Raw genomic sequence first — 13,715 nt, forward strand, 5'->3', positions numbered from 1 at the left:
CTGAACAGACACTTCTCCCTAGAGGACATACAAATGGCCAACAAATATATGAAAAGATGTTCAACATCGCTAGCTATTAGAGAAATGCAAATCAAAACCACAATGAGATACCATCTCATACCTGTTATAATAGCTATAATCAACAGGACAAGTAATAACAAATGTTGGAGAGGATGCAGAGAAAAAGGAACCCTCGTACCCTGCTGGTGAGACTGCAAATTGGTACAGCCACTATGAAAAATAGTATGGAGGTTCCTCAAAAAACTAAGAATTGATCTACCATATGATTCAGCAATCCCTCTACTGGGTATTTACCCCAAAGTCTTGAAAACCCTTATCTGAAAAGATATTTGCACACTGATGTTCATAGCAGTATTATTCACAGTGGCCAGGAAATGGAAGCAACCAAAGTGTCCTACGATAGATGTTGTACATATATACAATGGAATATTACCCAGCCATAAGAAGAGATGAAATACTGCTATTTGCGACATGGATGGACCTTGAAATAATCATGCTAAGTGAAATAAGCCAGACAGAAAAAGTTGAAATATCACTTATATGTGGAATATAAACCTAAAAGCAACAAATGAACAGGACAAACAAAAAAACACTCATGACATGGACAATGGACTAGTGGCTACCAGAGGGTAGGGGGAAGAGGGGAGGTAGACAGGGGGAAAAAAATTTTTAATCATTTCTTCAATTTAATTAATTAATTAATTTTAAAAAAGGAAAATATATAATGCTATTAAAATAAAAAACTCCAATCACTAAAAGACAATAGACAAACTAGAAGATATCTGCAATATATTTAACTGATGAAGAATGAGAATCAAGAATAAAGAAATCTTACATAGTAATAAAAAAGAGAATAGCACAATTAAAAAATTATATGAACAAATAAATATCAGAGTGGAAACTGGAATAGAGAAATAGCCAATAAAAACATAATTGATGCTGCACTTCACCTGCAATCAGAAGAAAACAATTTCAAAGCAGAATGAGACACTCCTTCACATTCTGTGACACAGCAATCTAACCCTTAGAGTATAAACTCTTGCACAACTGTATCTTAGTAGTGTAGAAAACAGGAACAGAGCCTCTAAGAGCAACATGAAAGAAATAATCTACTCAGTCAACAGAATGGATAAATTATAATATGTCATACAATGGAGTATTATACAGCAGTAAAAGTGATTAATTACAATTATACATAAATGAATCTGAGGAGTATGATATAAAAAATGTCTCAGAAAAATACAATATGCTGTTTAGAGATTTAAAAACTATGGTTTCAATTATATTTTTTAAAGTTACGAAAAAGAGAAACATAAAACTTTCAGTATAAACTTCTGTGGGGGTAGAAACAGAGTAGGGATGGGACCTACAAGCATTTCTTGTATCAATTTTTTTAGATCTTACACATTAAGTATTCTTTTGTTAACTAACTCATAGTAATAAAAAATGTAATTCTTTAAAACTGTTTCAGCTTTTAGAAAAAGTCTAGTACAACATAAAATAAAGCAGTCATAAAAGAAAAATATGTTTAAATTTATGAAAATCAAAATTTGCTCCAATGCAAAAAATAACCATAATCAAAATCAGAAAAAATGGCTAAAGTGGTGGAGGAATATGCAATTTATATCCTTAAAAGACTAAATTTCCTGAATATGTAATAAGCTCTTATAAAGCAATAACAATAAAGCCAATAACCCAAACTAAAAAGGCAAAGGATATGAATACAATTCATGGAAACAAAAAATACAAACAGCTTTTCAACAAAAATATCTTCACTAATAATTAATGAAATGCGAATAAGAATTATAGTCAGATACATTACCTGTTAAATTAGCAAATATCAAAAAGTATGATAAAATACTACTTTGTAGATAAGGGTGTAGAGAAAAAGATACTCTCTTAATTCTCATACATACTTCTGGTGTGTAAATTGGCATAACCTCCAAAGAGCATAAAAAATATAAAAATTACAAATGTATAAATAAACCACTGACCCATAAATCCCACTTTTAGGAATTATACCACAGAAAGACTTGCAAATGTTCAAAATGACACTGCCACATAATTTGAATCGGCAGAGTAGGAATTATCTGAATTGTCCAAAAACAGGAGACAATTAACTAATCGTAAACACATTTGGTCATCATAAAAAAGCTTTTTTGGAGACTTTATATATCCTGACATAAAATGACAGTCAAGATATAATTCTAAATGAAAAAAACTGACGTTTACAATAGCATTTACAGGACGTTTTTATTTTTTATAAGAAGAGAAAGGATAGAAGGGGTAAAAGTAAAAAGAAAGTAACTGACAACATTTGATGCTTTGGAAAGAAACTTGATGGCTGGAAGAGGTGGAAGGTGTTTTTCCCTCAATGTATATTACTTTCGTATATTTTGATTTTAGAATCATTTGACTGTATTTCCTATTTTAAAATTAAACTATAATAAAAATTTGTTACAATGGTACTGCATACTCTCCTAAATACTATCTGCATTTTAAGTTTGCTTTTACCTTTAGGTGGGAAACTGGAACATAGAAGTCCTTAAGAGAAACAAGATTCCAATCCTCCATGAGGCACATACTTATTTTTAATGTTTGACAGATTCTTTAGTTTGTTTAAACTGATTAAGTTTTCTTTTGTGAAATAACTGTTATTTTCAGAAAAATTTTAAAGGTGACAAACGTATTCAATCCTAAAATCAGTGCCTAAATTTGACATATAAGGAAAATCATTTTTATCATTTAAATGGGTAGCCTACCTCTTTCTGTACTTGCTTAATCTGCTTTTTAGCATCAGCCAGTTTCTCTTTCAGCTCAGCATTATCTTCTTCCTTCCTCTGAATATCTGCTTTCAGATTCTGGATAAGAGCAGAACTTGCAGAGAGCTCCTCTTTCAACCTATAAAACACAAACCACTTTTCTATAGTGACACACCACTGATAAGTTGGGATCATACGTGTGAACTAGTGACAGTCTACAAAATTACATCTTTTCACAAATTTGGAATTTCCAAACCATAAATGAGCCCTTAGGAAGATTTCAGATTTCATAAAAAGATTTCTGCATAGAACTTTGTTTCCAAAGGTTTATATAAACAAAGTTCAAGTTCTTCATTCATCACTTATGCTATACTTTACCAGACTGTTATGTCCAAATTATTTAGAAGCTACATGAGAAAATCAACATGAATGCTTTGCACATTTTAAATATTTGAATAACATTTAGCTTACTTTTCTGTTTCTCTCCAGTTGGTTTCTTTTTCTTCTTCCTTTAATTGAAGTGAATGCTTTGCATCTTGCAAATTATTTGTTAATTGTGTGATTTCTTCTTTTAATCTGACTTCCCTTTCATTTAAATCTTTGGTTTTTTTGGTACAATCCTGAAGATTTGCTTGAAATTCCTTCAGATTTTCTTCTAGCTTCAAGATAATAGAGTCCTTTTCCAAAATTTCTTGTTCTAACTTTGCTGAACGACTACACTCATCTTTCTGAGTTTCTAAGATTGTTTCAAGTTCCTTTATTTTCACTTTATAGCAAGTAACATCTTGTGTAAGTTCTGAAAGTGCTCGCTTTCCTTCAAGTACATGCTGTACTTGAACATCAAGATTAACATTTTTTTCTTGCAATTCTTCTTTCAGTTGATGAATAAGATTTTCTTTTTCTTTTAGTAGGTCATTTTGATTTTTATTCTTCCTAGCCTCTGTATTTAGTCTCTTATTTTCATCCTCATAGGTTTTTACTTCTGCTTGTAACTTTTCAATTTGTTGTTCCAGTTCCTGGATCTGATGACTTTTTTTAGAGGAGGCCTTTACAATCTCCTTACATTCTTTCCAAATGGCTTCAATACTACAGTGGAAAGAACTTTGCCTACTGAATTCTTTATATTCTTTAACCTGTTTACTTACCAAATAATCATTATCCAAAAGATATAACTGTGTATTTGGCAAATTATCCTCTTGAGAACTGCTTGATAGATCCCAAAGACTGAGTAAATCTATGTTTGAAACCTGAGACACTGGATCAAGTGTTCGTAGTTCATCTATTTTTGCTTGTATTAATTTTATTTGTGAAACATTATTTGTGATGTTTCTTCTAGTGATTTCTATCTCCTTTGACAATTTCATGATCTTTTCCTCCTGTTCTTGATTTATACCTCTCTGTACATGTAACTCAGAAATTACACTGTCATAATTTGACTGAATTTGTTGGACTGCTGTACTTAAAGAAAAGCTCTTTTTCTCAGAAAAATTAAGTTCCTGCTGCAAACTAACAATCTGTTTATTTAATTCTGCTTTTTCTTCCTTTTCATTTCTAAGTTCATTCTCAACAAGGAGTAATTGTGTTTTCAGCTCTTCATTATCATTATTTTCTGGTAAAATTCTAAAGTTTTCCTCATCTTCTGAAATGCTCTGTTGCATTTCTTCACTTTTCTTTTGGTCTTCAGTGATAGTTGGACTAACATGTATAGGTCCTTTAAAAATAAGAAAATTTTTATTAATCTGACAAATCTTAATAAAACCAAAAAGTTACCAGATAAGCCAATATTCAAACATATGAAACATGAAAGCAAACTTTTAACGAAAAACAGAAATAAACTAATGAATGAAAAAGAAAAAAATAGGCTGTGAAACATACATGGTATAAGCCCATTAATGTAAAAATTATAGTTCTGTACCTTAATGCAGATAGAGTTAGCAAAGGAAGTAAACCAAAATGACAGCAGCTACCTCTGAGTAGGATTACCAGTTATTTATACTTTCTTTTTATGACTTTCAGTATCATTTAAATTCTCTACCACACATCTTTATTATCATTATAACATGGTACAGAGGGGAGATCACATAATGAGATAATATAAGACAGACATTCCGTATCCTAAAGAACAATTTTAAAGTACAATTATGACAGACCTACTAAATTAGTGGTTTGAAAATGAAGTGTCTTAAATTTTCATAGCTAAAATTAGGAAAAAATTGCTTAAAATTCTGGGAAATCTAATGTAGCGTTACCCTCATTATCTGTGTAAATATCAATAAACTCCTTAATCCTATAACTGCTTTGTCAAATGTAAAATGGAAATACTATCACCTATCTTATTATTGTGACGGTCAAGATAAAAAATGAGCTTAGAACACTATTCTTAGGATACTGTTAGCTATTATTAGAGCCTAAAAAACTATACAGAAGAGTTCAGTTAATTAAAACTGAATACAAAGCTTGCTTTTTTATCAGGCTCAATAACTACATTCTAGATTAAGAATATTTCTACCTGCCTTACTTACTTTATAGCATAGTGGTAAGAAGCCCAGAGAGTATATAAAGTATGTTAACGCATTTTATAAATGTTATATAAATAGAATTTTAACAATCATACTTGGTATAGATTAAACTATGCCCAGAGTAGACGCACTATCAGCTAAAACTTAATTTCTTAATGTTCATTTTGACAAATTAATTCACCTCACACAAGAAAAAATTATGTTCAAGTTTTTCTCATAGACTGTATGATTAAATCTTCAACATAATTCTCAATCCTCTAGATAAACAAGTTTATCTTTTTAGGTTTTCACACATTTTCCATTACTATGATCAGGGTCTCTTTAGGATCTCACAGCCTAGGAAAATTACTTCAAAATATTAAGAATCTGTAACTCTATGGGCTTAAAATTTTTTCCCCTGTTCTATTTAACTTCATGGTTTGATCTTTATATGTGAACTTTCTACACAATATTGCTCTGATATAATCAACTCTGTATGTCCTTTCAACCTTTAATCACTCCCCTATTGACCATTTAATTGTTGATTTCACTTATACGATTATAGGTGAAATCAACATAGGAGTTAAATTCTTAATGCTTAAAAGTTCCAGATATAATATGAAAAATAAGCAGTACTAATCCACACAAGAAAAAGTTATAAGAGAGGGTTGGCTTGAAATTCTCCTTGTTAAGAAACCTATTACTTTCAGTTAGTATAGGTCCAATGAATATAAAAGGCATATTTTACAATTCTTATTTTAGTGAGTCCTTCATGTTATTCTATGCATATCAGTGCATTATATTACATGGAAAAAATGTTTGTCGCTCTCATCTACTAGATTCCAAACTCCCTGATAGCAGATTGTCTATGTCTTACTCATCTTAACATACCTGGACAATAATCCTAAATTAAATATTTTTTAAATTTAGCTACATCATCTATGTTCTCCTTTCCTATCTCTGAGATATATCACCGTACCAGAAAAACAGAATTTTTGCAATCAGTAACCTATATTGGTCCTAGATACATGCAAATTCATAATCTGATATGCATACTACATAGATACAGTTCCTAACCCCCTGAAGTGAATACAGAAAGCTTCTGTGATCAAGTAATGTTGTGCCCTTAATTTTACTATATTCTAAGAAGCAGGATACAAAGGACGATCACTCCGTAAGTTATATAAATGTCTAACCACTATGTTGTATACCTGAAACTAATATATGTCAACTGAAACTGAAAATTTTAAAATAAAGAACCAATAGCAAAGTACCTCTCCTTCAACGAATAACAGAAGGTATATGCACATTAGTCTCAAATGTGCATATTAACTCATACAAGCACTGTATATCCTATAAACCATGTATCCAATGTTATACTTTAAGGTACCTACTTTTGAAAACATTTTACTGAGGTTCTATGAGGTGTTTATATGTTAGTGTATTACCCAATCGTTTTCATCCTTGTCAAGAAGCAGGTATTATTTATTAATTTTATTTTACTAGTGACCAAAGTAATATTTAACTTACCACATTATTCTCAAGGTGAGGCAGCTAGTCGGGATTCTAAAGCTAATGTACTTTCTCTTAGAAAGCCATACTTCCCTGTATCATACTACAAAAGTTTTGCAAAGGAAATAGCTTAGAAAGAATGTAAAAGTTGATATGTTCTTCCACATAATCAGGGAGATTTAATAGTAAAGAGTAAGTATGCACCCACTTTTTTTCTTTAGAAATTCTATAGTAAATACAAGAACATTTGTCATTAGTAATATTTAGCTCAAAGTCTTTTTGTCAAATGTCTTTTTCCCCAAATAAAGAACGCAAGGGAAAAAACAATGTGGAGAGATTTTGGCAAAAAAAGGTACTAAAATTATAAAAATAAAAGTGGTATGTTTTAACTATTATAAGCTCAGAAGTAAAAGAATTAAAGACATGCAAAAGTGACAAAAAGCACAATATCTAAAAATATATGTATTATAATAAAAGGCAGCATTAAAAACATCCATCCTCTAGACAGTTTATAACATGTTAGCGAAAATATTAGTGATAGTTAAATTTCCTCAGATTTTTCCCTTAGACAAGTAAATTTCTTCCTCTTGCAACTTTTCTGTTTACTGGTTTAGAAATTAACTCCAAGGGCCTCTTATTGGCAAGTAAATTAGTACCTTTCTTTGCTGGTGGTTGAAGTTCATTTTCATTTAATCTTTTTCTTCCTGAATAAGTTACAGTTTTGCTGTCTGTGGACATTTCAACTGTTTCATTATAAGCCAATTTGTTTATTATTAAAGATGTACCAGCTTTGTCCTAAAATAAAATAAATTCAGATTAGTTCACATACAGAAAGCTACAATAAATGTAAAAACTATAAATTATGTTTCAATAGTGTATCATAAAAATTTTATTTTCAAACTTGTTAAGACATTTTCTAAGTTATTTATGTCTCACCCTAAAATAACTGATGGCTCTGGCAATTGAGTAATTTTAACTAATGTGTACACACTAAGGAAGACAAAAAAATCTGTCTTAAAATCAATTAAGTGAGTAGTTTCATCCTGATACAAAAACAAATTCATCTTCGGATTTCCTTAAGGTGATCATGTGGGTTAGAGACTTGTTTGGGGATAACTACAGAACCCTAAAACACTTACCTCTAAGTCACATTCATAATGTGCTTTGAAAAGAAAACTACAAAAATACTGAAATAATGTAAAATTTTGAGACCCCACTCTAGAAACCCAACAATTGTCTTTATTTTGTAACCAAAGCTTCTCAGAGATAAGCAGCACTCTTACACTTTAAGAACTCCCAGAAAGCTTTGGCCTTAGCCTCTAGCCTATCTACGTACAAAGATATAGTCAACATACAGCTTTAAAATTGTGTTCTTAGTTCATCTAAATGATAAAAATCATTTAGGTTTTCATTTTTTTAAGGCAAATATTATGCCTCCCTAAAAGTCTAGCAGAAAAGAGGCATGTAGTCTTATTCAGAAAAAGGAAGTAAAACTCAGCAGTTAAGTTCAAGTCTATAAAGTAATCAAAGGTACAGGAAAGGCAGGGATTTTTTTTTTTTTTTTATGCAGAGATTACTTAAATCCATATATACTGGTAGCAATCCATTTTGGGGGGAAAAAGTGTATGAAAAAACAAAATGCCATTTTACATTATAAAATCAGCAAACATTTTATTCTTAAGAGATATAGATGAAATTATTTTTTTTAAGTCATCAAGTTATGGGTTATAAAAAACAAAAAAAAAAGGCACCCTAAACAGAGGATGTCATGAAGAACAACCTCCATGCTTTCTATCAGTACCTTGGTGTCATTAATAAATGACAAAATCCTGGGACAAATAGATCATACCTCTGACAAAGCTTGAGAATTTTCAACTACATCATAGTTCACATTGTCTCTTTCACCACTTCTAGACCCATCATAATGACCTGGTCAATTTTTTTCCTCCTTTAAATGATACAATCTTCACCAAAAAAACCTATGCTACACAACTCAGTTATTGAAAGGAGTGTTCTCTGCCCCGAGGTTATGCTTGGTTAGAAGGACAATAAATAACCACCATTCAAAATAAACCTTTTCATGATTAGAAAAAATTTGCTTTCAAGACAAGCTTGCAACAGTGACCGTACATCAACAGTTCATCAGCAGGGTCAGGTTAAGTTACAAACTACTTCACATTTATTTATGTATTATGTGAACAATTTAGCACTGTTTTAAGTTAGTTGATATAAAGTATAGAGCCTATCTAAAAAATTTATTTTTAAACCAAGACTATTAAATTAAGAATATTGCTTATTTTATATTGCTTATTATTATTTAAACATCACTAATATTATGGTATGCAAGCATATTACAGAATAAATATAATTCTTTGTTAAATTTCCAACAATTGTCTTCAAAGTTGTAGTCACCAGAATGATGTCTCTGGCTTTTTTTTCTTGTTTTCATTTTCCTCCACCAAATCAAAGATCAGACTTAAAATCCAAATCAAGTGATCAGAGCAAAAGCATGTGGAGAATAACCAAATAAAAGTGCTAAGAGCCTCAAGGCCTAGTTCCAAGCCCCAAAAAGTTTACTCCCACTTATTTCACAAATCAATTTCCTCTCCTTAATTTCTACCACCACTACCCAACTACCCTAAATCAACGATCACGTGAACTCTTCCAAGAGGCTTCTAACTGGTCTGCCTCCAGTGTAACTCCATATCAATCTCGTCCTCCAAGTTTCCAAAAACATCTACTCAAAATTAAGAAAATAAACTTAGTGACTCCTCACTGCCTACAAAATAAAACCCAAACTCTAATGCAGTATTGACGGCGTTCCACCATCTTATCCCAATCTACTGCTCCCTGCCCTCACGTCTCACCTCTCCTTCATTCAAACTTTCTCGAATAACAAATTGCTTGTACTTTCCTGACTGAGAGGCTTCTCATTTGCATGACTGCATTCTGACTCCCATACGTGGAAGGTCAGTATATATTCTTGTCCCTTGTGGCTACAAACTACAACCTCTGCTTACTTTGAACTGGTTAAATTTTATTCACTCTTTAAGACTCAACTTAATGATTTTAATCTCCAGAAAGTATTCCCTAAACCCCAACCTATTCTCAGCTCCTTGCACATACTGACTACAACTGCACATTTCATTATTCTGTTTATGTGGTTTCTCTCCCACTGGGGCATCGTTAAGGGGACTGGTATAGTATTTGGCACAGAGTAGACACTGAATACATGTTTCTTAACTGAAATAAATAATTGTATGCTTCTTATCTCTACTCTCTACTTATCACAAGGATGTTTTTCCCAGTTCAGGTATAGAAAAGTCAGACAGATTGAATAATGCAACTAATACCAAAAGAGAAGACAGAGGTTAGACAGGAGGTAAGCTACTCTTCTACAATGCTTATTAAGACAGAGGTTAGACAGGAGGTAAGCTACTCTTCTACAATGCTTATTTAACCCCTGTAGTATCCAAAGCCCACCTAATGTTCAGATGATTCAGAGAAGCTGGTGGGTATTGGAGTTTGACTGTCAAGACAAAAAGGAGAGTCAACAGTCACTTTTGATAAGATACCCCTCTTGCTTCTTCTGGTCAGAGAAAAGATATACCAAAAAAAAAAAAAAAAAAGATATACGAAATCATCTCTAAACAAAGCAAAGAGGTTTGGCTATTATGTGCTCATCCTATTACGTTATTACCATATATTATACCATTTCTACTTAAAAAGTAACTTGAAGTAACTTACCAAAAAAAAAAAGAAAACCAAAAACCATTGTTTTAAAGAAGGATTAAGACAGGCTAATCATCCTAGACTAAACCAACTATGAAAACATATAAATTTACCATTATGAAACCCTTAAAGGCTTTACATACTACAGTACATAATGTAATTTTTTAAAGAAAATACCTTTGATATTAAGCATATGAACATTAGCTAAAAAGCATATAATAAAAACAAGCCTCTAAGGGGAAAAAAAAAATAATTCCACTGAATTTCATTTATAGTTCTATAGATAGATATTATTAGGTTACAGATACAGAGATAGACATCTTTACTATGTGTGGATATCTAAGCATATCAAAAGCTCCTTTAACCCCAGAGCTTCTCTTCCAAATAGCTGAGACTTAAACTGGCAAAGGCTATAAATTCTTCTCATCTCATATTCTTCTACTTATGTACAAAGAGGTCAAATGTCCTCTTTTAAGTTCTTAAAAATTCAGATTTGTAAATTGTAAACTGAATTCGACACCAGAATAAACAATTTAACAATCTTAGAAAACTAGTCTTAAGCTATTTTATTTTGAACCAAAACATACTAATGTAATTTACAAATGCAAAGTTAAATTCTTCCACTGCTTTTAAATGTGTCTCCCACATGAAACTTTAGGTTTTGAAAGTTAATAGTATCCTCTTTTTGATCGATCGTATCTTTCAATTCTTGAATTCTTTGATTCTGCATTATTATTTTCTTTGAAAATATGAAAAATAGTAATGTTTAGTAAATATATTTTAGGATAACTAAACTGCAGATATGATACGGTCTTAGAATTTCTTCAAAGTTTAAGACTAAGCAAAAATACCAGGGATAACATACTATGCATAGCATGACCTTATTTTTATTTAAAAAATAACATGTATTTATATAAAGAAAAGAAATAGAAGCAATATAGCATATTGGGTAAGAGAAATCTAGAATCAGTCTGGGTTTGAATCCTAGCTTCTCTAACTTCTAGTTGTAGAATCCTGGACAAGTCTGTAAAAATAAATAGTATCTACATTATAAAGTTGTTTTGAGATTTAAGTAAATTAATATATGTAAAGCTCTTAAAAGAGTACATCGTACATGTTCTATAAAAAAATATATATAAAGCGAAAGTCTAAAAGAGCTACCAAGAAACTTACTGGTTTTTAGGAAAAAGATTATAGGGGACGTTTTTATTTTCTATCTTGCATAGTTTAATTAAGTAAATTTTTACAACTAGCATCTACTATTTTAATAACTAGAAAAAAAAAAAAGATTAGGAACTGTCTAAACAGTAGCTGTGATGTCTTCTGCTACTGTTTAAATCATCTAATAGATGCCATGCGCATAGATCTGTATGTGCTGATGTAGAATTATCTCCAAGACATCTTTTAAAGGAAGAAAGACAGAACCACAATTCCGTCTGTGCAAAAATTTTAAAAAGTGTATGTATGTATGTGTTCTCTATAAGTAAATGTTTTCTGGAAGGACTGAAGAAACTTTCCAGTGACCATCACTGAAAACAGGTATGAGGGTGAAGACACATATTTTTCAATTTTTTAAATCATGTTCATACTTTAATTTTTAAAATAAATGTCATAATCCATGTTCCTTCAATTATTTATTAAGTTCCTTATCAACACAAAAATAAAGCTTAAAGTATTACCTCATTAGATTTCTTAAGCTCTTCAACCAATGAATTTAAGTTAATTTCTGATTCTGAAAAAAATAAAAATTAATAGTGAAAAGAAATCTAAGCATATAAAAAATATATCGCTGAATAATCACAAAACAAGCTGCTATAGTAGACACTTTAACTAGTGTTATATTCAGAAAAAAGAATTTTTGGCAGCACTAGAAGCACATAGCACTCAGTTACTAATTCTACCACCAGAGGTTAATGTTTCTGAAAAAGCCACTTTCAACATTCAGAATAAAAATGAACGACATGCAAAAACTTTGAGAAGAGGAGCTAGTACCTTTCTAGCTAGTACCTTTTTAATGGAGAGGCACCATTTACCTGCAATTTTCTACCCACCTTGTTTCACAGAGGAAAGAATAGAGTATTTCATCTAACTTTCTTAAAACCCAAATATGACAGTCATACATATGTATGAATATATTGCTCTCAGAGCTGGAATGAAGCACTAGCCTAACAGACTAAGACCACTCCACAAGAGTCGCTCTATCCCAAACCTGCAAGCCAAGAGAATCTACTAGTAAGAGAGTTCATAAAGAATATGGAACAAAATTTACAGCTTTACAATTTCCTATGAGATTTCATAATTTGCTAATGAAGCCAATACTTAGTTCTTCCCTTATGTTTTTAGAGGTCAACTGTCTAATATTAGTCTAAAAGTAAATGAGGGCAAATAATATTTTTAATAGTAAATTACTATAAAGCCATCAAAATGATAAAATATGAACTATGTTACCCATATCAAATAATTTTCTGGTTACTATGGTAAATAAGCCGCATGAATCTCTTATACTAACCAGCTGTCTTTTTATGCATTTATATCATTTAAATATGAGTAAAATACATCTACTTACCATTTTCTCTCTTTTTTAACTCTTCCTGGGTTTTGATTAATTCTTCTTTGGTTTTAGCTAATTCAGCTTTAACTTGATTAAACTTTATTTCTAAACAAGCAATAGCTTCCTGGGGGTCAGGAAGAGATGCAATATATAAGTGAGCAATTTCAGCCTGTTTCTTAATATCAGTGACATCATCTTGAAGAGAATCAATAATATCTTCAATTCCTACATAATTATGTGCTTCCTAAAAATAGCAAAAACCACATGCCTAATGTTAACAGTGGCTTTCATTCTTACGGTATGTTACCATCTGATTTTGACAGTTTTAAAAACACATAGCAAAAAAATTCACAACTTGAAATTTTTTTAAATAAATTATGTCAAAGTACCTCCAATTATGAAAAAGTTGTGTTCCATTACTCATTTTCTGTTTTATGGAACATGACATGTTTCCCCATAAAAACAATGTGGTAAACTGTGGTAAGTCATTATAGAACAATTATAATTATCTAGTTCAGGTATACTTTCAATTATATGATGAGTCTTAAATGGCTTTGTTAGGACAGCCGAGAAAACCAACCTCCACTTCCACCACTCAGACCAAGACCCAAACCACATCAGAGACATAAAGATGGTTTG

The 13,715-nt window shown here is 31.1% G+C and overlaps 1 protein-coding gene across 4 annotated transcripts in view; it reads right to left on the minus strand.

Moving 5' to 3' along the window:
* The window catches only part of KIF20B (kinesin family member 20B), a 70,510-nt gene that overhangs the window by 33,158 nt on the left and 23,637 nt on the right, over positions 1-13,715 (minus strand). For 3 of the 4 annotated variants that reach the window (XM_006925960.3, XM_025042258.1, XM_015599966.2), the window contains exons 16-20: positions 13,092-13,320; positions 12,205-12,257; positions 7,450-7,588; positions 3,255-4,494; positions 2,784-2,922 (exon numbers count right to left, since the gene is read on the minus strand). In XM_006925960.3, coding sequence (XP_006926022.1) covers positions 2,784-2,922; positions 3,255-4,494; positions 7,450-7,588; positions 12,205-12,257; positions 13,092-13,320 — 1,800 coding nt within the window. The remainder of the gene's footprint in view (positions 1-2,783; positions 2,923-3,254; positions 4,495-7,449; positions 7,589-12,204; positions 12,258-13,091; positions 13,321-13,715) is intronic. The other variant, XM_006925961.3, reaches the window with a different exon arrangement.

The sequence above is a fragment of the Pteropus alecto genome, unplaced genomic scaffold (genome assembly GCF_000325575.1).
Source record: "Pteropus alecto unplaced genomic scaffold, ASM32557v1 scaffold88, whole genome shotgun sequence".
Classification (NCBI taxonomy): Eukaryota; Metazoa; Chordata; class Mammalia; order Chiroptera; family Pteropodidae; genus Pteropus; species Pteropus alecto.